Raw genomic sequence first — 26,381 nt, forward strand, 5'->3', positions numbered from 1 at the left:
TGAAGCTTACATTCAATTTCACATTGTTATTTATTGTAGCATGCTTGAATTCAGATTGCTATAATCCAGCAAGTACTGTAGTACAGTCAAAGTCAATGTGAGTTTCTTAAAACTTCTGATGTAATATTGAATAAATAAATCAAGTCGCAGTTCCTTCAGCGTGTGACACATCTGTTTGCCATAGTCTCTCACAGATACAATTCAATATAGGCGTTATTTCACTCAGGCCTTGCCCAGCATCGTGACTTGGGATGTTGGAAATCTTCAACACTGGAGTTTGCCATCTCACTTCAAAATCCCTCAGCTCCTTTTGGCTGACTTCGCTATGAGCATATTGGTCAAATCTACATAGCTGTTAAGGACTGTCAATGTAGGAATGATGGCTAGATGAGGAACAGGGGGTGGGATTTTTTTATAATATGGAACAAAAACTAAAAAGAGGAATGGGTTCTTGGTCTATTATCAGGGTTGCCAATTAAGGAGCCAAACATTTACTGAACATTTTGAGCTAACACATAGACAGACCCCTTTCTGAGTGCTGACTCAAGTAAAAGACTATGTACTTACATTTATTTCCGTTTCGAAGGTGATTGGAAAATATATGGCGGGTTTATGACATACTGAATTCAGTAAATAAACGGAAAATTGGCAACCTTGTATTATAAAGGCAATTAAAATATTATTTTAGCAAAAAATCTTGCACCATACACACAATCAAGATGGCTGCAATTGTTGTCTCTCATGTTACAAAGACTCTGGGTTCCCATAGCCCAGTTGGCAATCAATTCGCATGCTAAAGGACCAGTATCAGTAGCTATCATTCCCGAGTGGAGTCTAGATTATACTACAACAAATTGTTGACTTTTGTTCATCTGAAAGATACTCGTTTAACTTTTATTGTTGTTGTTGTTGTTGTGGAATCGAATTTGATTGAGATTTTTTAAAAGGTGAGAAGGAACTTTTGTTTTGTTTTTTAATCATGGTACTTGACTCACATAATGAACTTGATATTCAAATTGTGAAAAAAAAAACCCAACAAAAAAAAAAAAAAAAAAAAAAAAAAAAAACATTTGAAAAGTATGAAGACTGCTCTCGTACACCCACAAAACAAAAAATTTTATCAATGCACCTTTTAGGCTAAATCTCAATTATTTTTAAGTTAAAATATGATCGTTAGGACCAATTACTTTGAGTAATTTGCTTCACCTCAACAAATACTAGAATGTCTTTCACTAGGCTAGTCAGTTACCGAATTGAGCAACTACTTAAAAACAGACCAAGAATATAAATTTCTGACAAAAAAAAAAGTGACTATATAATGAATAGTTCTTACAAATAAATAGTTACAAAAAAAGGTAAAGTCAGATTTAAAATCTCAATATAACCGTGAAAAGGATATTTTGTCCCTATGACAATTTTGGCGATTTTGTCATTTGGGTCAGTAAGGCGAGATATGAGGTGAGGAATCTCATCCCAACTCCCTTTATCCACAAATGAAAAGACAAATAAAATACCGTCCACATTTGCTTTGCATGCCTGAAATGAAACAAAATATGCAATCTGTGAGCTGATTGAAAACATGACTTTATGTTTATGTTCTGCCTCAGTTACACTATACTACTACCTTTCTTTCGAGCATTGACGAGATATAAAATCAAAATTTTATGCAACAAGGCTTTCTGGGACAGGGCCTTTTAATGAATCCCAAATTCATATTTTCTATGAGGGACAATTGCACTTCAATGCTTTGACAAATCAATAAAGTTTTTACAAATGAAAAATTACAACTCGAGTACTAATCAAGAAGAAAAAAAATTATATAAATTAAATAGCACTAAATTACCGGTAATATATGATCAAATTTTTTAACAGCCATTTCTCCAGCATCCCATAACGTTAAACTCATCAGCACAGGTTTATTCAAATGTGCAATCTTCACAGGCCAGTACATCTTACTGGTTTGAATTCCTGCAATCCAAGAAAAAAAACAACAATATTTCAATAGTTTTTATTGAAGTAAAGGAGCAAGACTTGATATCAGAGATAAGAAATATTTCTGTTGGCACTATTAAGGGAGAAACATTCCAACGTTAAGATATGATGCTCAATCATAAAAACATTACTCAGTTGTCTCCCTTTCACCATAGAGAAAAAGGACCACAATCTGCCATTCAACGACAAAACCCTGTATAATCGAAATTCTGTCTGTGATATCCACACCCTCTTCATTAAAATGACCCCCTGAATTTATACACTTGATCTAAAAATTCTGTTATCCTAATAAAAAGGGTTAGAATTTATGTAGTTTGGTCCGATAAGTATAAATACATCTCTGAGTAAAAATGCAATATTTCATATAACTTTTTCTCATAAACTGTGATTCAAAAATCCGATTCTGAAGGCAAAAGTCACAATTTGGCCAAATTTTAACCATGAAAAAAATGGATAAATATAAATTATGTCCAAGTGGCATGGCTGTCTACGTTTGTTTGTTTTATTTTTTCCCCCCAATTTAAACACTTTACTGTTACAGTGTTGGGGACCAAGTGATATGCATCACATCTTGCAATAAAGTCATTGATGATGAGGGTGATAGAGATATAAAAAAACCTTCCTAAATCCTGACATTGTGTCAGTGAATGAGACATTTCACACCCATAACCTTACTATACTAAGGTACAAATGGGTATCTGAGAATAGGTATGAACTGGTCATCATGGCACCACACCTAAACGATTTCAAGGCCCGACTGATATGGGCCTGCGCCCAATGAGGACGCCGCTGAAATACAACCAGACCATTGTTTCTTCAGCGCCAACCATACAGATACAGATAGGAAAGAGATTCATATTTAAAAGTGATGGTTACTTAGTAAACAACTGAACCTAAAAAGCAACTTGCACTGTATGAAATGGAAATTTGGTTCAATATGGCCTGACACAGAAATACATGAGGTTTGTTATGCGCAATTGGCGTGATGAAGTTGTTGAAATTCTCTTTATAAAAAAAAACCCCTTACATATTTAGTTCAATGCCATCTTCCAAACAATGAGACCTTAAACTTAATGAAATATATTAAGTCCTATCCACCTCATTGTGCCTGCTATTCTAGTTCTAACTATGGACATTGGATACTGCCTCAGATGAAATATTTACGCAATCACAATAACACGATTTTTATGTTATCTCTCTCCACTCTTTAGTATAATATCATTTAACCTTTACCAGTTTATAAAATATCTTCATAGTCATTGCACCGTCATTTGATTATTTATTTATATTGGACAAGAATCTTATTATAAGTATAACCGACACATCGTCACCATAATATATCCGCATGTTGTTCCACTGTACTTTTTAAGACTTAATATTCTTTGCCAATTTTTATTTAATTTCTTAACATTTGACATTTCTTTTATATATTACCGAATTGTGTTGTGATACAAAATTATAATTTCAAAACAAGGATCAATAAAGTATGTCTTATCTTATCTTATCTTATCTACGGTTTTCTCTGAGCTGACAAGAAAATTAATTTGTTAATTAAAAAAACAAAAGTATTCTGTGCAAGCAGTTCACATTGGCTGAGACAATCCGACTGAAAAATTGCAACCTGCTTGCAGTTTGAGCAGTTTCCACTATATTTGACAATGTATTCCTGACCTGCAGTTTCAAAATGAGCTTCCACGAAAGGGCGTCCAGTCAACCTGGCTATACAGCTGGTCTTGCCCACCCCTCCCTTTCCAACAACCACCAACTTGTAGTAAACGTCCTCTAGAACGGGGTGAGCGGGTAAAATTGGATGCTCTAGTAAGCCTGCAATGGAACACAAGGTGTGCAAAATTATTTTAATTTTATGGAACTAGTAAAAAGCCCGCAATTTCGCGGGGAAAGAACTATTTTCATTCGATATTGCCAGAATCATTTTCTTGATTAGCTTGATTACGATTAGATGCACATTTTAATCAATGTGCTTGTCGTCGCTGCCATGCTTTATTCAGCATGATTTTAGTTTATCAGTCAGTAGATATTAGTGCGGGGCGGTCCTTGGCAAGCCTAAGGACCACGGTCCTACGGTCCTTGGGAAATGAAGACCGCAAGGACCGGTCCTAGGACCGGTCCTTTTCGACATTGAACATTCCTGAGAGACTGTTGGAAATTCGAACCGGTTTGACCTTTGAGAGCGTGGGATCGTTCATTCTTGAACCGTTAAAGACCGCTACACGATGAAAACCGTGGCCTACAGGAGTAAAACACACGGAGTAGTCACACTCATTTCAAATTGTAACCTAATTAGAGAAGAGGGGTGATGCCTTCTTTATTTGCTCACCGTACTTCATTGTTACTTCGATAATTTAATAAAATTTGAAATTTATCCCATCAACGGAGATAATGGCATCGCCCAAGGCGTTGATCGAGTTGTTCGTGGCGTTGATACACACACGCAACTCCTACCCCCCCCCCCCCCCCCCCCCCCCCACCACATTAGAGGGCAGCAAGCATTGAAGAGTAAGAGAGAGACGTGAAGTTATAATAAGAGGGGGTGGATGAGGTGATAAGAGGGGTCGATGGTGACTTTTCACCAGATCTAACAAACTCAGCTACCCATTCATTGCTGAGTAGACAGGGATTCAGAAAAAAATCGACTGCACCCGGGATCGATCTCTGGCCCTTTGCGTATAAAGAGAGTGCTCTATCAACTGAGCTATCGGGGTCCCAAATATTCTATTGGACTTTTTAAAAATTCAGACGTTATAACTGGGTTTTTTGGAAGGAAGAAACTAATGAAACTCATATTATTTGATTAGTAAAAACACCAAACGAAATTTTAATATTATTGTATTATTTTAAATGACAACACTGCGATAGAAAGGAGTGGTGACAAGAGATGGACAAAAGAAAACAAAAAATCGGATTTGCTACTTGCTAGGTTCGACACACACACACACACACACACACACACACACACACACACACACAAACACACACATCTTTTGTAGTCACATACATTTCAAACAATAACCCATTAGAGAAGAGGGGTCATGCCTTCACCATAGATCATTGTCATTGCGATCATTATGGTGTAGTAAATTTTGAAATTTACCCCGTATAATGGAATCGTCCAAGGCGTGCGCCTCCTGTTCCCCCCATCTCACACACGAAAGGGCGGTTTGCGGAGTGGAGGTTGGTGGTCGTCTGCCTGTATGGTCGTCTGTGTCGTTTAGTGTATGGCAAAGGGGGGTGGGTGCGATTAATTAAGTGGGATGGGTGGTGATTGGTGGAAGATAGGCAACCGAAGCAACGAATCGCTGGGGAAGTAGTAGGCTATGGCGCGAGACCGCCCCGCACTAGTTGAAAGGTGATAAGAAGTGAGGACCGGCGCCGGTCTTCCCCTCTGGGACCGGTCTTCGGTTCACAGCTAAAAGACCGTCGGACCGCGGTCCAGACCGGTCTTCAGCGCGGCACTAGTAGATATCAATATCAATAAGTCGCAAGTCTTTACCACGCTTTACTTGGGAGTGCTTTGCACTACCTTCAATACTTCACAAATTAAAATGGCGGCCGAGAATCAAAACAATGGTCAAATTAGGAAATTTTAAACTTTCACAAATCTATCAAGGTTTGTTCTAGAGTTTTTAAAACACTTTTATATGATGACAAATTCAATAAATAGACGCCTGACAAAAGATCAACGGTGAAAATACAAATTGAATACTGGGGATGAAGGAGCTTTCGGAATGTGTCTCCCCTTTACTTAACTTATGTGAGGTCAAATGAAAATCTGAAGCAGACGCGAATAATATCAAGTCCCCGAATCTGTCTACTTTTGGTTTGTTCGGGCTAGAAGCTAGACAGAAATAATTGACAGTTTGTCGAAACGTTTAACTAAGTATTTCCCAGTGCAATAATTATCACATCAATGGCATAAAAACGACAGTAATATCAGCAGTAATATTAGTTGATGTTGTTAATCGGTGAAACTTATTTAAAATTTCTGTAAATCCGAATACTGTTATGTGATCAAGTGAATTATATCACTATGAATGCCACGATTTGCTGAAAAATGCCAATCTGACAGTTCCTAGCAAACACCCCCCCCCCCCCCCCCCCCTCCTTGCTCAGGAATTTCTCTACTTGATGGACAACCCCCCCCCTTTTTTTTCTTCCACGCAACCACATTCCAACACACACACACAAACACACCCACATGTATAGATAGTTCGAAGATGACGTCACTCAGGTCTTTGTTATTGTTTTTTTGCCATCCGCTTTTATGAATAATGCTCACTGAACTGTATCAACCCGACTATAAACGTTCATGGATACACACAGTTTTGTGTGTTGGTCCGTTATACTTCCGGATGGCAATGTTATGAGCTTCTCAGCCAAGCGCATACTATCTATACACCACACACACACACACACACACACGCACACACATAAACATACACGCAATGGGAACACACTACTACTACATAACACTGATCACCGCTAAATCAACACAACGGAAGTAAGGACGCTACTGGACAGATAGAGTTGAGGGTGTGGCCAGGAGATGTTAGTGTCTTCGGTAAATTTTTTATGATATCTGTTTGACTTAACAAACTTTCAAACTGACTTTAAATTATAAAAGGAAATCAAGTTATCTGTTTATCTATCTGTAAAAAATACATTTCTATTATTCAAATCTTTCAGTAGAGTTGTGCGCCGTATTAATTTTTTTATTGACTCAAATAAGCACAATGTTCTCCACAATGCTATATTTTTTAAAGAAAGGATATCAAAAGGATCAAAATGGAACAATATTAGTCCTAGGTGGAGTCAGGTTTTTATTTCTGACCCCTCTATCCGTCCCACCCAATTACATTGAAACTGGGCAGCTGGGTCAGGTAGATCTGGTGAAAAGTACTTTTTGGGGGGCTAGGGGAACAAAGTTGCCAGTTTTCGCTACAAAAAGTGGGTTAACCTTCAATTCATTTGCCTTAAGACTATAAGGAATGTCTTCATTTTTATTGTAAGCCAGCAGATCTGTACATGACATCAACTGCATGCAGAAAAACAACAAAACGGTTTTATAGTATTTTCACAGAAGTCTTCCTTAATGTAAATACTGCATTAAACGGTCGACAGACACCCATGTCCTGTCACTTTAAAGTCAGTTTTAACATCATTTACATACCATAGGGCTTCAGTTGAGTTCCATTTCTTGTACAAAGAGACTGGAGAACTGTTGCTCCCTCTTGCGATTGGAGCCAGTTTTGTATCAAAACTGCACCATTATTTCCTGACATGATGAATTCAGGAATTTCTTTGCGTCATTTTGAATTTTAGTGTGAGTGTGACCTCATGCTTGAGCACTGAAAAAAAAAAAAAGAACAGAGTGATATCCTACTTCATTGAAAAATTTATGAGTTGATGGTATACTTTTATTGTAGGAGAAGGAGGGCAGGGGTGAGGGGGGGGGGGGGGGTGAGGAGAGAATTTCACTAAAATGATTGCACCAATCTCCCCTTTTGTTTTTCCAAGAGATATTGCTTAAAGTAATTTAAGTAACCCATTGCTTCATTTATTCATTCATATAATTTAATCCTTTTCATTCTGATTGGCACATAATACCTTCATGGCAGATCTCCATCATCATTGATAATATTGGGCTTTGGTGGCAAGTTAATTGCCTTCATATCAGAAGGTATATTTTCCAACCCAAACCAACATACTGGTTTCTGAGTTTTTAATAAACAATTTTTTTTTCTTTTGTTCCTCTATTTAAACTTCCACCATTTGTGTTTTGTTTTTCCTCTCTTTTCCGCTCTCTTAAAAAAAATATCTCAAGATACTTTCTTCCTCTATCATTCTTTGTGGAGCATGTATGGTCTTGGAACAAATGATCTCTGTCTGTCCAATAGTGATTGGATAGCTGGGTTTGTTGGATCTTGCCGAAACTTTGGCATTGACGGCATCCTCCTATCCTATCCAATGAGCAGAAAGCAATTGTTACTGAACACTTAATTCTTCAACAACGGAGACAAACTCTAACTCTATGGGCCATATGGCTCAATGGGCTCAATGAAATTACAAAGTTTTAAAATGACGAAATTTTTATTAAATTATATAACGTTTGATATAAAATGCCTACCAAGGAATTTACCCAATGGAAACCGTACGGTGCTCTTATTGGCCAACCAACCAGCGGCCTCGATGAGAAAAATATCCGCCATTTTGATGTTGGCTGGGAATCGCGTTACTATAGTAAACAAGCGCTGATCGGCCGTTCATGAAAACAAGTTGCTGCTCGCTCGTTTAACTCAAAATTATTCAAAACGATCTCTCTAAAATGATATAAATGTGACTTCTTAAGGTTATCTTCACGGTCAAAACCACACAAACATTCTATTAATGATTACGTCCGAGGCAAAAAGGAATATTGACAGGTCGACCGAGAGTTGAACTCGTGAGACGACAAACATCAATGCGAAGTGTAGCGAGAGTCAATCTACTGTTTGTCTTGTCCTATTCTATATAGAGAAAAGGATAAATAGTATAGCCTCGTGTGTGAGTGGTTGCGTGTCATAGTCTTGTTTTTAAATTGTTTCTGTTGTTTATGTGTGTAGTGATGACTCTCTCACACTCAATTTCAATGCCGAAAGAGGAATTCCCGCACACAAGAAAGGGGAATTGGGCTGGTATTTGGCATACATATTGTATAGTATCTAGTTCTAAATAGATAACTGATTAGAATTATATTATGATATATAAACACAATGCCAAATACAATTCCAAAGTTTCCTTATTTCAAATGAAGTAAAGCTCCAAAACCTAATGGTAGTGATTGTAGTACTGAGTGTTAGTGAGGTGATGTGGTGTTGGTGGTGGTTGTAGTTGTAGTAGTAATAGTGATGATGATGTGGTGGTGGTGATGATTGTAGTTGTAGTAGTAGTGGTAGTGATGATGATGTGGTGGTGGTTGTAGTAGTAGTGGTAATGGTAATGATATGGTGGTGGTGGTGGTTGTAGTAGTAGTGGTCGTGATGATGATGTGGTGGTGGTGTTTGTAGTAGTAGTGGTAATGATGCGGCTATGTGGTCTAGTAGTATGACACTCGCTTCCGGATCGGAAGGTCCTGGGTTCGAGCCTCGCGCTCGGCGCATAGTTGAGTCCTTGGAAAAGGCTCTTTACTCACATTCTCTCACCGTCTCATCTCATGTAGTTCCATATCTGAAGCAGACGTCGGAGGTCATCTTCCGCCAAGCTGATCTATCTCTTGCCAATTCTATTAAAGCAGCGCCACCTTTCTCAGCTTCATCTGTCCAAGTTCTTATCCCTTTCAAATACGTTATTCTTTGTCTTCCTCTTATTCTTTTTCCATTCATCTTTCCAGTCAAGGCGAGTATTTCCAAACCAGGGTGGCGGATAATGTGTCCTAAAAATTCCATTTGGCGTTTGATGATTTTTGTTATCAGTGATCTTTTTCTGTTTGCCATTTCTAAAATTTCTTCATTTCTTTTCCTTTCCATCCATGACACCCTCATCATTCTTCTGTAAAACCACATTTCCACTGCCTCCAGTCTTTTAACCATGGTCTTGTTTATGGTCCAGCTCTCACAACCATATAGCAGCACAGACAGTACATAGCAATCCAGGACTTTGATTTTTGTTTTCATGCTAATATTCCTGTTTTTCATAATTGTATGCAGCTGGTTGAATGCATTCTTCGCCATACCTATTCTTTTCTTTATTTCACAATCTGATTTTCCATTGGATGTTACATTGAAGCCTAAATATTTGAAACATTCAACTTGTTGTATTGTTTGTCCTCTGCTTGTTATTACACAGGCTGGTGGGTTATTATTTTTAGATACCGTCATACATTCTGTTTTAGATATATTCAGTTCCAGTCCCATATTTTCACTACTCCTGACTACAACATCCAGTAATTCTTGTAGTTCATGTTCAGATTCTGCCAGTAGAACCGTATCATCTGCATACCTCAGATTTGTTACATTCTTTCCTCCAATACACACCCCTTCTTATGTTCGATATCTCTTAATATCATTTCACTATAGAGGTTGAATAAATCTGGAGACAAAACACACCCCTGCCTAACTCCTCTTCTAATAGGTGTAAAACTGCTTAGTTCATTGTCAACACGCATTGCTGCTTCTTGTTCCCAGTACAAATTCCGTAATATTCTTAAATCTTTACCATCAATGTCCAAGGATGATAGAATTTTGAATAGTTTTTCGTGTTGTACTTTATCAAAGGCTTTTGAATAGTCGATGAAACACATATACAGATCTTTATTTACTTCAATACATCTCTCACCGTACTCAGATGTAAAATGAGTACCTGGCCGTTAACAGAGTTTGTCTTTGTCCGAAAAATTGTAATATCGCCTAACAGGCGTCATGTCCCGTCCTACATGTTAAATGTTGACCAGGGACCCCTTGTAAAGCGCTTTGAGCACATTTAGTAGATATTGCACTATATAAAGCTCAATTTAAAAAAAAAAAATTCAATGATGATGATATGGTGGTGGTGGTTGCAGTAGTAGTAGTGGTAGTGATGATAATGTGGTGGTGGTTGTAGTTGTAGTAGTAGTGATAGTGATGATGATGTGGTGGTGGTTGTAGTAGTAGTTGTAATGGTGATGATATGGTGGTAGTGGTGGTTGCAGTAGTAGTGGTAGTGATGACGATGTGGTTGTGGTGGTTGTAGTAGTAGTGGTAATGGTAATGATATGGTGGTAGTGGTGGTTGTAGTATCAGTGGTAATGGTAATGATACGGTGGTGGTTGTAGTAGTAGTGGTCGTGATGACGATGTGGTTGTGGTGGTTGTAGTAGTAGTGGTAGTGATGCTATTGTGGTGGTGGTTGTAGTAGTGGTGGTGGTGGTGGTTGTGGTAGTAGTGGTAATGATGATGATATGGTGGTGGTGGTTGCAGTAGTAGTGGTAGTGATGACGATGTGGTTGTGGTGATTGTAGTAGTGGTAGTGATGATGATGTGCTGGTGGTGGTGTAGTAGTAGTGGTAGTGATAATGATGTGGGGCTGGTGGTTGTAGTAGTAGTGTTAGTGATGATATTGTGGTGGTGGTTGTAGTAGTAGATGATGTGGTGGTTGGAAAACACATTACATGTTATTATAATACATGATTACACACATTCTCTAACTTCATTTTTTGACAGCTTCGTTGTGCCATAAATATACGCAACAAGTTCTGAAACATTTTATTGTGGATTTTGATATTGTTTGTTGTTTTTCTTGTGTCGTTATGTTGACATAGATACCGAATGAATGGTTATTACTACATTCTCAGCCAACAACAAAATGGCGCTGAATGCTTTCATTGGTGGACACTTTTTAGGCTTCGTACGTATTCTCATTCGTTTAATTCTATGATGCCTACACATTGATGCTAATCACACCAAAAATAAATCTTGATCTCTGCTCTTTAAAATGATATCAAAATCATTCAGATACTGTGCAAAATAGTGCAACAGTGATTAAGTGATCTTGTGTTAATTAAATTTTAACTCAAATTAGCGCCTCACTTCTCCAAAGGCAATGGAGGCTGGAATCAAATAGAAAAAACGAGATATTAATTCACATATAAATATTAATTACATTTTATTCAAGCTCTTAATATCAACTCGTATTGGTGTAAATTTGTAAAATGAAAGCCTTCCAGAATTTCAGATCTTAATCTAATTTAACGCATTTAAAGTTAACATGTCAATCAGTCAAAGTACCCCCTACCTATAATTCTAAAATAAAGTGAAGAGTGAAGAAAGTGAAACGAGAGAAAAAGAAGAAAACTGATATTTATGGCGATGGATGAGCAATGGATCGGTCGAAGACTTTTGAAACTCGGTACGTTTCATATTGAAAGTTGAAACATGTAGGTTTTTGAAAAAAGATTTCTTTCTGTTTTTGAATTGAAGAATTCCAAGTTTGAATTTAATTGACGATCATTACTTGTCCAGCCAGACCCAGAAGTCAGAAGCCAGAAGTAGAAGGAGAAGGCAACTTATAATAACTTTATTGGCGAGAATATTATAGAATAGACTATCCATACGAATGGCACTGCTGTCTTTAAATAAAATTCGCACAAGGCGATAATTATTGGAACAAATTGAACGTTAATTTTATTAAAAGTTACCTATACCTATTCCACCACTGGGGCAGGGTTTTCAACTTTCAATTTGTTACTTGTTTACTTTGCAAACATTGACAGGGGCAGTAACTCTCGACTTCCTCTTTCTTTACCGTCTCAGTTCATGTCGGCAGGTAATTTGTTTACGTCAATCTTACTTCAAAACAATCCTTTTAATCCATCATATATTCTTCATGATTTGCTCAATAAATTTCATTTAACATTGATTTTAACATCTCGGGGCTTCTGTACGGTCTTATTTATGAGAAATGTTAATATTTTTATGCTATTGTTAGCCTTCTTCATCTTTAGTTTTCTGACCACTTCAGAACTTCAATAAGTTCGCTTAGTTGGGTAGAGCGTTTATTAGTCAATAAATAAGCATTTGCTCAAGAAATTATAACGGTTTAGGAGAAAAAACAACATGGCTTATGCATTGCAACCAATCAAAGAACACATTTTGGCGTTGTCAATCGCAATGAAGTAATCTAATCTAAATCTATGAATCTCTTGTCTCTTCTTGATTCTTCTTATTTTTATGGGGTCAACACACGGTCAACTAAACTTTTTAAAAGTTTTATTAAAGTTTAAGGTACTTGGTGAAAAAAAAAATCATATTGGGTTGAATTCAATGCATCCTATACCATCAACACGATTCTGGTAATACCTCGCCCTAGTTGACGCCTCGGTTATTCCAGTCAGTCTTCCCTTGGAATCTGGAATGGATTGGAATGGACCCGCCTCGCTAGAGAGTAGAGTAGAGACAACTTTTCCCGATTTATTATTTAAAAAAATATTTTTTATTATAATTATGATTGATTGCCTTGTTTGAACACATTCTCGGCCTTGTTATTTTATTGGATACCTACCTACCTACCTACCTGTAGGTAGGTAGGTTATTTTATTTGTGGGACTTCGGAAACATACAAAACAAATGCAAATTGACAAAGTTGTTAGTTTGTTAGGTCTAATTCTAGTATTCAATATTATTACGTAGTGTTTTTATGCACCTCCGTTGACAGTTGACGGTGTATCTTAACGGATCGTTTTTATACACCTCCATCACGCATGCGCATTCCACCCAATTTCATTAGCGATATTGTGTTTCTGCATTTGGACATGGCGAAAGTTATGTTGTGACATCTGTAGGATGTTTTTGTTAATAAATTTATATAAAAATATCAATAATTAAAAAAATCGAAATATAAAACCAGAAAATAGAAGTTGCCTTGAAGGTAAAATAATGTTTTAGAAAGACCTTATTAAATGTGATGAACAGTCAGGTGGCTCCGTAGCGCAGTGGACAAGCTGTCAGACTCTAACCTTGAAAGTACCGGGTTCGATTCCCAATGTTGACTTTTTTTTTTTTTTTTTTTTGATTTACTTTGTTTTTGTTTGCTTTTTTTTCTTTCTTGTTTTTTTCATAAACTTTTTATCATGTTTTTAAAAAACTTCGATTTTAATTTTCTAAAATTATTTATTTATTTGAGATCAGTATTTGTGTGCCATGTTTCTTTTTACTTTTGATTTTTTAAATTATTGTTATTATTCTTTAATTTATTATCATTGTACATCGGTAATCACTAAGCAGCGTGCTAAACTACAATCTAAAACTATTTAAAAGCAGCGTGCTAAACTACAATCTAAAACTATTTAAACCTCATGGACGTATGCAGCAACAACTTTACCATCACCGCCAACGGAGGTGCATAAAAACGGTGCGTTTTTGTACACCTCCAATGGAGGTGTATAAAAACGCCACCATATTATTATTATTATTATTATTATTATTATTATTATTATTATATAGTAAATTAAGATATATGTTACAACCTAGCTTTTGACTTTTGATTATAATTTTTATTACTTGATTTGTTTTGCAGTTCTTGTTATGATACAGAATTGAATTCCCTTTTTGATCCTGTTATCTGGGAACTGCTACATTATTTGTCAATCTCGTTACCGGGTTGAATAATATTTTCATTTCGGCTCCAATATTGTCACACAAATTTAATAGTAATCAGGATTAAGATATCCAGTTTGTTCAATATAAGGTTATTTATTCCTTTTCTTTTTTATGTTTCAGATTGAACTGTAGATAACCAGACATGGTAAGCATTTTACTTCCATTCCATTCCATTCTTTAGTATTAATTAAAATGAGCTTTTATATTGCGCAATACTGCCGTACAGCGACAAAACCCCGTATAATGGCAAAACGTGATTTTACAGGAGAGCCGAAAAACTGTTCAAATTTTACTTCAACTTTTTACAATAACTATGCGGAGAATTGATGCAAATTTGGTATCAATCGAAAGGTCTTTTTTTATTCTATCACATTTGATGTATAAAAATAGAAAATAGAAACCTGTACTATTCGAAAATCTGAATTTACTGTTATACGGGGTTTTGTCACTGCATCGGTATCCGATTGGAGTGGTGCAAACACCGTATCTCACATTATACGGGGTTTTGTCGTTGCATCATGACGCGTGCTATACCGTATCTCGGCGTTTCACCTATATTTTTATGTATTGGGAACCGAGTGTTACATCGGGTCTTTCAAATTTATTTACTACTGATAATGTTTCGTAATGAAGTAAGAGGAAGAGGACAAGGAGGAGGAGGAGGGTGAGGAAGAAAAGAAGAGAGAAGAAGAAGAAGAAGAAGAAGAAGAAAAGAAGAAGAAGAAGAAAAGAAGAAGAAAAGAAGAAGAAGAAGAAGAAGAAGAAGAAGAAGAAGAAGAAGAAGAAGAAGAAGAGATGAAGAAGAAGAAGAAGAAAAAGAAGAAGAAGAAAAAGTGGAGGAGGGTGAGGAAAAGGAGGAGTGTGAGGAAGAGGGGGGGGGGGACAAGGAGGAGGAGGGAAGAAGAAGAAGAAGAACAACAACAACAACAACAACAACAAGAAGTAGAAGAACAAGAAGAAAAGGAAGAAGGAGAGATGGAGGACAAGGAGGAGGAGGGAAGAAGAAGAAGAAGAAGAAGAAATAGAAAAGAAAGAGGAGGAGGGTGAGGAAGAGGAGGAGGACAAGGAGGAGGAGGAGGACAAGGAGGAGGAAAGAAGAAGAAGAGGGTGAGGAAGAGGGAGAATAATAATAATAATAAGAAGAAGAAGAAGAAGAGGAGGAGGAGGAGGTTGGGGATAAAGAAAAGGAAGGAGAAGAATGAAAAGAAGATGTTTATGATCGACTTATATTAAGCTAATGAAGAATTTACAATTATACGGTAGTACACGGCCGGTTATACAACGACAAAACCCCGTATCGAGGCAATGCAATGACAGAACCCAGTATAACTGGACTTACGGGGTTTTGTCGCTGCATCAGCTGATAGAAATAGCAACATACGGTGTTTTTAAAATGTTTAACTTTTTTATTTTTAGGAATTGCCTTGTAATATTTTGTGAGTAGATGCAGGGTGTCATTCTGATCACAATGGTATAAAAATGTCTGTTTGACCCAATTTCGAATATACGGGGTTTTGTCGTTGTACGGCAGAATATCCACTAAATGTGCTCAAAGCGCTTTACAAGGGGTCCCTGGTCAACAGCAACATTTAACATGTAGGACGGGACATGCTGCCTGTTAGGCGATATTACAATTTTTCGGACAAAAGACAACGCTGCTAAGGGCCAGGTACTCATTTTACACCTGAGTATGGTGAGAGAATTTGAGTCTTTTCCAAGAACTCAACTATGCGCTGAGCGAGGCTTGAACCCAGGACCTTCCGATCTGAAAGCGAGTGTCATACCACTAGACCACATAGCCGCGTCATAGTATGACTCGCTTTAATCCTTTTTGCTCTGTGTGGACATTGGTCTCTACTTCGAGCGTCTGTTATCTCCTTCTGTCCTTGGCTAAGGGTGTTTGATACTCTCCAGGTTTCATATCCATACAGAACAGGTTTCGCATTGAGCCAAATATTCAAGGTTTTATTTCATTAGAGGTTGCTGTTTCTCTCCATATGGGCGAGAAGGCAAAAGACTGCTGGAATTTATTCTGGCTTTGATATCTTCTTCCATACCTCCTGTTTCAAACGGTTTTAGTTTTAATTTGATTTCTCCACACTCGAAACAGTCACTGACAACAAAAAGGGTTCTGATTTTGTGTTTATTTTCTTTTTTTTTTCTTTTCTTTTTTTTCTGCAATTACTTGGTGTTGGATTAATACTAAACTGTAATGTAATAAAATAGATCTTCTTCATTGGAATTTAAGTGTACTCACTGACATATTGATCCATTTTCTTTTTTTTTCTCTTCTTTTTTTTTCCAGCCTAAGCAAATTAAGGAAATCAAGGATTTCCTCCTTACAGCCAGAAGGAAGGATGCCAAATGTAAGTACCTTCGGTTTACGTCTGCAGCTTTTCGGACTCGGGAGTCTGGATTGTCTCCCATGGCTATTTGAGGAATCAATGTGTGTGCAATCACCAGTTGGACTGTTTATGAGTTGGACTGGCAATTTGACCTTCGCTGGTTGGTTTCTGTGATCTGGCCAAATTTTTGTCTCAAATTAAGAAAATTATCACAACAGTGAACAATTTGCTAGATCTGATATACTACTCAACTAACATAAATAGGGAAATGGCAACTGAGTACATAGCGGTATAGCTTGTGTGTTTTTTTTGTTTTTTTTTTTGCAATTTATTTTTGTTGTTGACAATTATAGTAGGTACCACAAGCGCTCGCTTTTCGTGGGTAGAAAATCTGACTGAGTGGAGAAGTCGATCGAAAACTCAATTTTTTGAATTACGATATCTTGTGTTAGCGTATTATTTAAAAAAAAAAATCAATACCATTAAAAAGATTGATTTCTCCTTATTATTTTGTGCACATTAAAATCTTGTTTCAATGTTTTATTTATTTTAATTTTATTTTTGTATATATGGTGTTTTTTCGTCATTATCGCATTCTACGGCGAGAGGAGCGATGTTTCGATTTCATGCGCCCAACTTCTTTCTTGAATACTTCGGCCGTGAACGGGTGTATAAAAATAAGAATGACATCATTGGAAAGGGCAATAACTCCGGTTTATTTTGATACCAAGCACTTTTAAAAAGAAACAAAAATGGCGACGCTATGATCGTGGAAGTGAGATTCTGAACGCAATTTTCATCCTAGATCCAATATCCTTGAAAAATTACTGATGTGCTATATATTGGATTAAAGCTGAGGATCTGTTCTGTTCAAATATCAACATAAAAAGTCTTCTTTAATTTTCACGACGCGAGTATCAAGAAAAGAAGTTTTATACTATTCCGCCATTGGAATGGCGAGCGAGGGAGCCGGCAGCGCCGAGGTCGGTGGTTCGATCGATGTCACAGTCGGCAGTGAAAAAGACCTATGTCCTCATTCGGAGCCTGTGCTTGAATTCCTCAAAGGTATGCACTCTCATAAATAAGCAAACGGTTTTATTATTTTAATATATTTGTTGTGTATATATTTATAAGACTTATTCTACTTCTAGACAAGGAAGAAAAAAAAAGGGGGAGAGGGGGAAGAGAGGCTCTCGTAATAGTAAGTCAAGTTTCCTCTAGCAGTTTGCTATATTATTATTATTAAACTTTGCCTCGGAATTTTGTATTTTTCATGAGAAATTAAAAAACAAAAGCAAAAGGGTTTTGAGCTCCGGGAATTGAATAATGATCAGAATTATACACGTAAGTTAAGTTTGTCAGTGCCAGTGGCATCCTTATCCATCATTCACTCTGGACACAATGTTTTTTATATTTATATTCATCAAGTTACATAGTTGATTATTACTATTAGTATTAGTCATATCAAGTTTATAGTTGAATTTCATGACATATTATTGTTGGTATAATTTATAATAAACATCTTCACACACACTCATGCACACAAAAACAGAGTAGCTTTAGTTGCTAAATTAAGAAAATTATAAAATCTCCATTTCAGAGATGAATCCTAATTTTTTACTGCTTTCAAAACTGAACAGCTGTTTGTGTGCCTTGTGTCATCATGTTCTATATTTTATTTTATTACAGAGGATGGTGTCTACATGGATTTGGCAGATCACTTCTCACGTCAAGGTAGAGGAAGACGACCAACCTTGCCCATATCTCAAGTTTAACCAATGGCCTACTTATCCAACTGCATCTGATTAAAGAGCAACAACATGCTAGCTATCGAGAGGTATGAATTAATTTAAGAACAGATTTATCATATTTTCTTTGGGTGGTAGTGGTAGGCTACCAAGTGGTACAGAGGTATGGTTCTGGCTTCTCACACAGAAGTCACCTTGTGTGAGTCCTGGCAGTGTCAAATTATTTTTCACCCTGAAAATTGGTGAAAACCTGTATACCACTCCCCTGCTCCTATTCTGGTAGATGGGATCAAGAACCTGGTCCTATCGGAGACACACGATCATTTCGGGGGTCCTGTGCGCATGTTAGAGTAGGAAATCGAAAAGAACAGACCATCTTCATAGAATCATAGTAGTAACCCCCATACACCGAACGGTATAGAATGGGAAATGATAAAGAAAGAATTTTCTTTTGGGTAGTTTTTTAGGGTTTTTTTGGGTAGTTTTTTTAGGGTTTTTAAAAAAAATTACATTGAGTTGTAATCATACTTTAGTAACAATAGCCTACTCCTTGAATTATAAGTGGTCATTTTTGTTTCCATAACAACCGGTGCCAGTACCAGTTGCTTTTCTCTCTCTTTTTTTTCTCTCTCATGTGTCTATTGTAATATTTATCTTTGCTATGACCATAAACATTTCTTTTTCTCTTATTTAGCTCAAGACATGGCTTGAAGTACTGTTTGATGACACGGCGTCTGTCACTGAGAGCCGGATTGCTCATCGGATCTCCACCCTCCTTGACAAATGTGAACAGATGTCTCTGGATGATTGTAAAGCCCTTATGTTGGAACCCTTCAGTTTCCACACGTTGTCCCCACCCCTGGCTGAAATGGGTCTCAATCGTCTTCATTTGACAGGCATCAGAAAATATTCTCGAGATGAAAGATGTGTCGTTACAAACGAGATTGTTATTCATTTAGAAAAATTCAGACATAGTGAGAATTTAACTCCTGTGTTTGTGAGGAAGTGGATAAATATTCTGTGCTCTTGCTCTAGCTTGACTGACTCGAAGATTCGCACTAGAGTCACAAAAGTTATTAAAACTTATAAGTCTCTTCAAAATAGAAAAAAGTGTCGTGAATTGGATGAATTTTTATCTCAGCCTTTTGCTATTGAAAGTGAAAATGAAAACATTCCTCAGTTTCTTCCAACAAAATCTAAGTCATGTGATGAATGCAAAGTACTTCAAAAGTCCATTGTCGCTTGCAAAGCACGTTTTGAAATGTTACAAGAAGAAAAGAAAAATGTAGAAACTGTCTTGAAAAATGAATGTGATAGGTCTGTCAAAGAAGAAGTAGGTAAAGCTCTTCGAAATACAGAAGAAAAATATGAAATGCTGGCAGAGAAGTTGGAGGATGTTAAAAAATCAAAGTTATACAAAAAGAATCATGCATATAAGAAAGATATCAGGCAGTTAAAGAAAGACAATACCCAAAAAGATTACGAGCTTGAAAAGAAAGGAGGAAAAATAATGAACTTCTTAACAATTTGAATGAATGTAAAGTGAAAGTTAAGCATGAACAAACTATGAAATCAAAATTCAAAACTTCTCTTGTTGAAGAAAGAGCCAAAAACAGTGATCTCTTACATATGTTGTCTTTTGACAGTGACAAAGATTGTGTTGAGTTACGCCAGTATGGCAGCAGTCATCGATATTCTGATGATGTGAGGCAGGCATTTTATGCTTTACAAGGAAAAGCAAATGTTGCAGCAGAAAAATGTTCTACAGTTGTAGAAACTGTTGCAAAACACATATTTAAAACAAATATAGACAAACGTAGTTTACCATGCTCCTCAACATCTCTTAATTTTGCAAATGAAGCACATGTCATTGCAAATATCAAGCAGTGGATGAAATTTAAAAAAGTGACAGTTTTACGTATGCTTGTGACGGAACAAGCCGTCAAAAAACTAATTTCCTCGAGCAGCATATTATTCTGTCGAATGGCAAGCAACTATCCTTAGGATTTTCTGAAATTGCTCGTGATGATTCCGAGACATTGTTAGAAAAATGTGTTTCTTTGTTTAAAGACCTGTGTGAAGTGTATTGTTTAGATGATGATGGTGTTGATGGAAATGAACTGTTAAAAGATATCATAAGGAAAATGACGTGCCTTCTCTCGGACAGAGCATCTGTCAATAAAGCATTCAATCAGAAAATGTCAAAATACAAAGCGGAGTTGCTTGAAGGGGAGGATTGCTCTGTTTATTTCACATTTTGTAATGCCCACTTTTTGCTTGCACTTTCTGCTGCTGCAGAAAAAGCTCTTCAATCTGTTGAACAAGAAGTTGTTAGTGGAGATGGGAGTAAGCTTGGGAGGGATTCTTGTTCAAAGTTTGCAACTTTTTCTTCAGCAACAGAATGTGCCTCATTAAGATTAATCAGGTTGGCATCTGAGGTTCTAGGGCCAAGAGGTGATGAGAAGAGTGGCTGCAGAAAAGAATGGCTGATCTTTTGTTCTTCTAAGGGTATCAAATCAACTTTCTCTAGCTTCAGATCAAATCGCTTTAACAATTTATTCCAAAATGCAACTGCTCTGTTGCGCCACAGATTTGACATTGAACATTTCTTAAATGAAAATGTTTCCCATAATAACTTAAAATTACAATCAATTGTTGCTGACCTGCAAGATTTTAGAATTATTACTTTGATATCTGTACTTTCTTTTTTGCATGTTTGCATTACTGAGCCTTATTGGCAACTTATGAATAGCAGCAAATCGTATGCTGAGTTTCCATATTATGTTCAAAAAATGAAACTTCTGTTTGACTTGATGTCTTCTTGTAATTTTGTACCAAACAGTGAATCTCTTCCATCAGTTTTTGATGAACAGTTTATGGCTAATGACTCTGATATTTTTGTTGTTAAAGAATTTTTGAATTGCGACTCTTTTAAGTCACCACCTTTTTTGTCTTGTCTAAAGGAAATTGTTTATGAATGTAATAACGCTGTAACACGTCAGTTGTCAGATTTTCTTGAAGGGGGGATCTTTGGTGATGATTTATCAGAGGAAGTTAGAAAGATTTTAAGTACTTGTCCTCTGACAAATCTTACTGGAGAACGTCTGTTTGGCGACCTGGACTACTGTATTAGTAAGCGAAGAAATGCCTCATTAATTTTACGTTCAACCACCAACATGTGGAAGAGAAATAAAACAGAGAAATGGCTGAATGGTCAAACCCCTAAGGTCACCAAGAGTTTAATGGAAAGGGCTATTAAGTATGGGCCAGAGTGGAAAAAAAGAAGTGTCAAAGAAAAGAAGAATGTTGAGGATAAAATACTGCAAAGACTTGAAGAAAATAAGAGAAAGAAGGATGAAAAAGCAGTAAAGTTAGCAAAGCGTAAAAATGCTGCTCTTGATGCTATTTTAGCTGAGGGTGGGCACATAGTGACTACAAAAGATGAATTGGATGGATTGTACTCTGGTCCAAGATCTACAGAGAGGCTTAAGGATCAGATTCGCTTCAGAAACTTAGTAAGGGGGGAGACTATTACTATGACAGGAAATAAGAAAGCGCTCTATGACCGTTTACTTCATCATATTACTCAGTGAATTTGTATGAAGCCAAGATGTATATTTTATGTTAGATATATTTTGTTCATGCAATGTCCTTCGATTTGGTATATTATTTGTTAAATTTAAATCACTGGCTGACTTTATATGACTGATTGAAAATTATATCTTTTTTTTTTAATAAAATTTATTTGAGTGCCATGACGTAACCTAAATTAACAAAATTCCATCAATATTTATCAAAAAGTGATCTACCTCATTGTAAAGAGCTTAAATTTCTCTTTAATTTGATATATGAACCTTCCTCGAGGTGTTTTAACTTTTCGTTTAATGTTCTTTTAAAGATATAAGTCAACGGATTATTGAGAAATTTTCGGATTTTTTTTCCCAATCAAGATTTTTAGCTTTGGGGTCCACTTCGCGCAAAGTTGTAAAAGCCATTTGTTGTGTCATATGCTCCAAAAAAAATAGGCTCTATCCCTATAACTATTTTTCATTGTGTAAGAAGTTTAAGAACCATAGGGACATAATTTTTCCATATATGAAGGTCTGAAATTGGCTTTCGTTTCATTTTTCATATATTTGACGAAGAAAAATAGTGATTTTTGCCAAGTTCAGAAACTTGTATCTTCTTTGATTACAACTGTAGTATTAAATGCTTGTATATTTCTGAAGACAGCAAAATTGTCTGCTGAAAAATGATGTATTATGCTTTGTTAAATGTACTGGTGACTGGGTATGATGATTTAAAGTGTTGTAAAAATGTAAATGTGAAAAATGTCGTAAAAATTCTAAGTCAGAATAAAGTTTGACTTGTCATAACTTTTTTTATTTGAAAACGGATTTTGGTGATTTTTTTTGTTTTTTTCTTGTCTCTGGGAGCACAATTCAAAAATATAGATGAATCTTGCATATGGGAAAATTGAAATTTTCACTTGTGGTACCTAATTATAGAAAGCTGATGCAAATCAAAATAATAATGGTAGAACTGTCAACAGGTAGCCTTGTTTATCCCCTTATATTTGACGAGAAAGATAAAATCATGGTTAGTTGGAAGTCTAGTCAAAAATTAAAAAGATGAGAGAAAAAAAACCCTTCAAAAGTGACAATGGCTTCAAATAATACATATTGTGAAAGTGTCCGTCAAGCAACAATCCTCTCCAGTCCGAAGTAGGGGTATCAGCCGAGTTTCTATCAGTTCTACCCGCACTGTGTCACTGACAACCTTCTGGGATTGCTCATGCACATTACAGTTTTGAGTCCGAATAGTCTTGGGAGATTTCAGACGTGAAATTGCCACTTTGTTGAAATCGGCTGCCACTGTGATAACCTGCTAAAATAGAACCCAGGATCTGTTTGGTTTCGGGTTTTTTTTTTTTTTTTAGATTTACTTTATATAATCTTAATCAAATTATTACAATTACAATGTTATTTATAAAAGTTGGGCCAATTTCTAACGTACTTGAAAATCCACAATTTTCATCAAATCTTGCTTGCCACCATTTGTATATATCACCAAAAACTTTTTTCCTATTTCACAGCATATATTTGTTGAGCTTTGCGACGAAAAATATTTTATTAGATTATTAGACCCATGTAAAGAGAATGGCATCATGCAATTATTGTTGTTATATAGTCACAATAATTTGCTTATCACTCATCTCTCCTAAATTTACAATTAAATTTCTTATTTTTGGTTACTCTCGAATTTTCAGCTATTTTCCAGGTCTCTTTTTAAAAAAAAGTTTTCGTATACAAATTACTATTCACACCGATTAGCATCATTACCACTGATGTCTACTGTTTCATGACCAGCAGGTTATTCTACTACTTTTAGCATTTCTCAGACACCACCATCATCATCAGTTATTCAATCCTCAGGTTTGCCTAAGATTGTTTAGGGAAAGTCAGTACATGATTTCCACCATCACCACACACATTTCCAATACTGTCATTACTACTACCACTATTATTACGATTCTCTCTCTCTCTCTTTTTTTTTTTTTTCACTTCACTTTTTCTCTTTTTTAACGATGGTAAAAACCGGTACCGTATGTATTATTCGTTCAAACATTTATAAAATAGATCAATGAAATATGGATTGTTTTGGTTCTATTTCAGCTGTAAGGATCAAGAAGAACAAGAAGGATGTCAAGTTCAAGGTCAGATGCAAGCGCTTCTTGTATACCCTTGTCATCCGAGACAAAGAAAAGGCAGAGAAGCTTCGTCAGTCATTGCCACCTGGTAAGAATTGCTCTTTGGACCACTTGGCTTTGGTTTTCTATTGCACCATTTCATTCGTTTTTTAAAATTTAATTTATAGGAAACAATCTACAATTCTCTAATGAAGATTTCTTATTTAGCTTGCAACTGCATTTGTTGTGGCTGCAATTTTTTTCACATTTGCATTTTTCAGAAGAAAAAAGAAGTTACTGCTGTCAAGAATGACAGAAAGAAACCAAACCTCTTAACTTTTGGAAAGACATTTTATTTTCACTTTTGCTTCCCTGTCTCTTTCTCATTTATTGACACCACATTGGCTTGTCTTAAAAGAGAGTTATGCTTGCTTTTGTTTTTTTTTTTTTGTTTTTTTTTGACTTATTGATTAGTGACATGCAGATGAACACAGCAAACTTTTTACCAGGATTGAAATTTCTTGCATTGCCAGTTTTTAGCCATTACATTCAGGAGACCAGCAGAACGCAATGTATGACATGCTGGTAATGGTTAATCGGATAAAACCTGGCAGTGGATCGTGTTTGACAAAAAAAATATTTTTCACTTATAATAGGTACGGAAAACCCAAATTTAGATTATATAATTGTTGTCTTTAAGTTGCATTCAACAGGTAGAACTTTTTTTCCTGATTAAAATGGTATAAAAATTATTAAAATTGGTTAAAAATTAAAAAAGATATGTTATTTCGAAATTTGTAGAAAATCGCCAAAATTTGTCCTTCTTTGAAAGCAACCTTTTGTCCGTTTTCAAAATGCCGTATTTTCATAAATATTCAAACCAGACCTCTGTAACTTTCTAACAATACACATCTTTTTATAAACAATATGTGTATTTTTTTTCTGAGCTCAACTCTAAGTAAAATAGAAATAATTTGCCCCTAAAGTAGCTGACAAAGCCAAAATTGTCAATTTCAACGCAAAGTTACGAAATATCAGCGATTGTGCCCCTTGCCTGAGCCGGCATATGAGTGAAGTGAATACGGCAAATGTTGTAGTTGTAGTTTCGTTTTCAGTTGGCTGGTGAACGCAAAGCTATTAATCTTGCTTTCGTATACATCATTTTAAAGCTGAGATTTTAAACTTTCTTTTGATACCAGAATCGTCCAAATTTTCAAATTTTTCTCAATTTTTTTATCAATTTAAAGTTTTTAACTTGAAACTTCAACCTTTGAAAAAAATCATAAAAATGCGAATCTGGTATCGAATGAAAGCTTGTTCAATTTTCTTTCGGATGCAGCCATTGACGTTACTATTAATAGCGCAGAGCTGCCAACCTACCGCAAGAAATGCGGAATTGTACGCATTTTCAGCGATTGTACGCTTGTACACATTTCCCCCAAGATTGTACCCATTTTCAGTGTATGGAGTTGCTTCAGTTTTCTTTAGTATTATTACTAGCCTATTGAGAAACCTTGGTGACCAAGTGGATATTCATATATTTTTTTACCAATTATGATCTTCATGCTGGGAGGTTGAATTCTGAAAGGATTGGATTATAGTCTTGGGAACATTATTGTTGCTGCAATTGAGCTTGTGCGGTGTGACTTTATGTAAGTTTACCTTCCTCTTACTTTCACAATGGTTGGTTTCCGTCGATTTCAGGATTGTACCCAATTTTATGAAATCTCCCCCATTTTGAGGTCCCATTGTACACATTCTCATCAGATGAGGTTGGCAGCTCTGATAGCGCTGACGCGACCAGTCGAGCGGAGAGAAAAGACAACCGTCAGTTACGGTGATCGAGTAGCGGAGCGCCGGTTCCAAAATCGAAGTTTACTCCTCTTCTTCAACTCAAAGCCATGAAATAACGGCAAATCATATGAAAAAAGCATGAACGTTTTTTTAAAGATGAAGATTTGAGATTTAATTTGATACCAAAAACGTTTTATTTGACGGACTGAAAATGAGAAAAAGAGAGAGACGATTTGAGTTAAAATTCTCGGTTTGCCAATAAAGCCATGACTCGATAAGAGGGTTTGCCATACCTACTTATAATTGCTCATGTATTGTCATTTGTATCGTGTACTGCATATTTTGATTGATGCATTCATTATGGTTTCAAATGTGTATTCTTGTTTTCTCTCCAGGTCTGTCTGTCAAGGAGATCAAGTAAATGTCTCTTTGTTATGTCATGAATGCAAGTATGTGTGGGTTTTGTCTGAGGCTGATTCAGCAATAAATCACTGTAAAAAGATATCTGTCTTGTTATATCATTTATTTTCTACTTGTTCACTGACACAGTCCCTTATCTCCCATGGTGGGCATGGAGGCACTTACTGTGTCTTCTATCCCCCCTCTGTGTTTTCCAATTTGCTTTCTCTCTTTGTCTCGGAATGGGAGGGAAATAGACAAATATGTAGAGTTTTGGAGACTTTTTT

The 26,381-nt window shown here is 36.2% G+C and overlaps 3 protein-coding genes and 1 long non-coding RNA gene across 7 annotated transcripts; 3 read left to right on the forward strand and 1 right to left on the reverse strand.

Moving 5' to 3' along the window:
- Positions 1-12,249, reverse strand: LOC144973761 (ciliogenesis and planar polarity effector 2-like). Of its 4 annotated transcripts, none has more exons than XM_078916639.1 (6): positions 12,166-12,249; positions 7,181-7,358; positions 3,664-3,816; positions 1,844-1,968; positions 1,398-1,536; positions 1-342 (listed from the first exon to the last, which is right to left on the reverse strand). In XM_078916639.1, exons 2-6 carry the CDS (start codon positions 7,290-7,292, stop codon positions 140-142), a joined length of 732 nt encoding a protein of 243 aa, XP_078772765.1. In that variant the 5' UTR covers positions 7,293-7,358; positions 12,166-12,249; the 3' UTR covers positions 1-139. The 4 variants fall into 4 exon arrangements, with proteins under 4 accessions (XP_078772765.1, XP_078772766.1, XP_078772767.1 ...); XM_078916640.1 differs by having other exon boundaries at positions 12,160-12,223; XM_078916641.1 differs by lacking the exon at positions 12,166-12,249 and adding an exon at positions 11,161-11,289.
- Positions 12,183-26,197, forward strand: LOC144973762 (large ribosomal subunit protein eL38). Its single transcript, XM_078916643.1, has 5 exons — positions 12,183-12,287; positions 14,240-14,264; positions 16,425-16,485; positions 23,888-24,010; positions 26,091-26,197. Exons 2-5 carry the CDS (start codon positions 14,262-14,264, stop codon positions 26,114-26,116), a joined length of 213 nt encoding a protein of 70 aa, XP_078772769.1. The 5' UTR covers positions 12,183-12,287; positions 14,240-14,261; the 3' UTR covers positions 26,117-26,197.
- LOC144973763 (uncharacterized) lies at positions 17,282-18,239 on the forward strand. Its single transcript, XR_013645619.1, has 2 exons — positions 17,282-17,529; positions 18,154-18,239. It is a non-coding gene; the product is annotated as an uncharacterized LOC144973763 (long non-coding RNA).
- On the forward strand, positions 18,228-19,743 carry LOC144973822 (uncharacterized). Its single transcript, XM_078916715.1, has 2 exons — positions 18,228-18,301; positions 18,907-19,743. Exon 2 carries the CDS (start codon positions 19,006-19,008, stop codon positions 19,741-19,743), a length of 738 nt encoding a protein of 245 aa, XP_078772841.1. The 5' UTR covers positions 18,228-18,301; positions 18,907-19,005.
- Positions 26,198-26,381: the final 184 nt, after the last annotated feature.

The sequence above is a fragment of the Berghia stephanieae genome, chromosome 5 (assembly GCF_034508935.2).
Source record: "Berghia stephanieae isolate SIO BIC M18660-M18661 chromosome 5, UCSD_Bste_1.3, whole genome shotgun sequence".
Lineage (NCBI taxonomy): Eukaryota > Metazoa > Mollusca > Gastropoda > Nudibranchia > Aeolidiidae > Berghia > Berghia stephanieae.

Coding starts and splice junctions, on each gene's coding strand:
- LOC144973822 (XM_078916715.1), top strand. CDS start 19,006: ATGTCTCTGGATGATTGTAAAGCCCTTATGTTGGAACCCTTCAGTTTC.
- LOC144973761 (XM_078916639.1), bottom strand. CDS start 7,292: ATGTCAGGAAATAATGGTGCAGTTTTGATACAAAACTGGCTCCAATCG. Junction 1,969..3,663: donor AGCTCATTTTGAAACTGCAG/GTCAGGAATACA, acceptor CTTGGATTGCAG/GAATTCAAACCAGTAAGATG. Junction 343..1,397: donor AATTGTCATAGGGACAAAAT/ATCCTTTTCACG, acceptor AGCTATGTAGAT/TTGACCAATATGCTCATAGC.
- LOC144973762 (XM_078916643.1), top strand. Junction 16,486..23,887: donor CAGAAGGAAGGATGCCAAAT/GTAAGTACCTTC, acceptor GTTCTATTTCAG/CTGTAAGGATCAAGAAGAAC. Junction 24,011..26,090: donor TCGTCAGTCATTGCCACCTG/GTAAGAATTGCT, acceptor TTTTCTCTCCAG/GTCTGTCTGTCAAGGAGATC.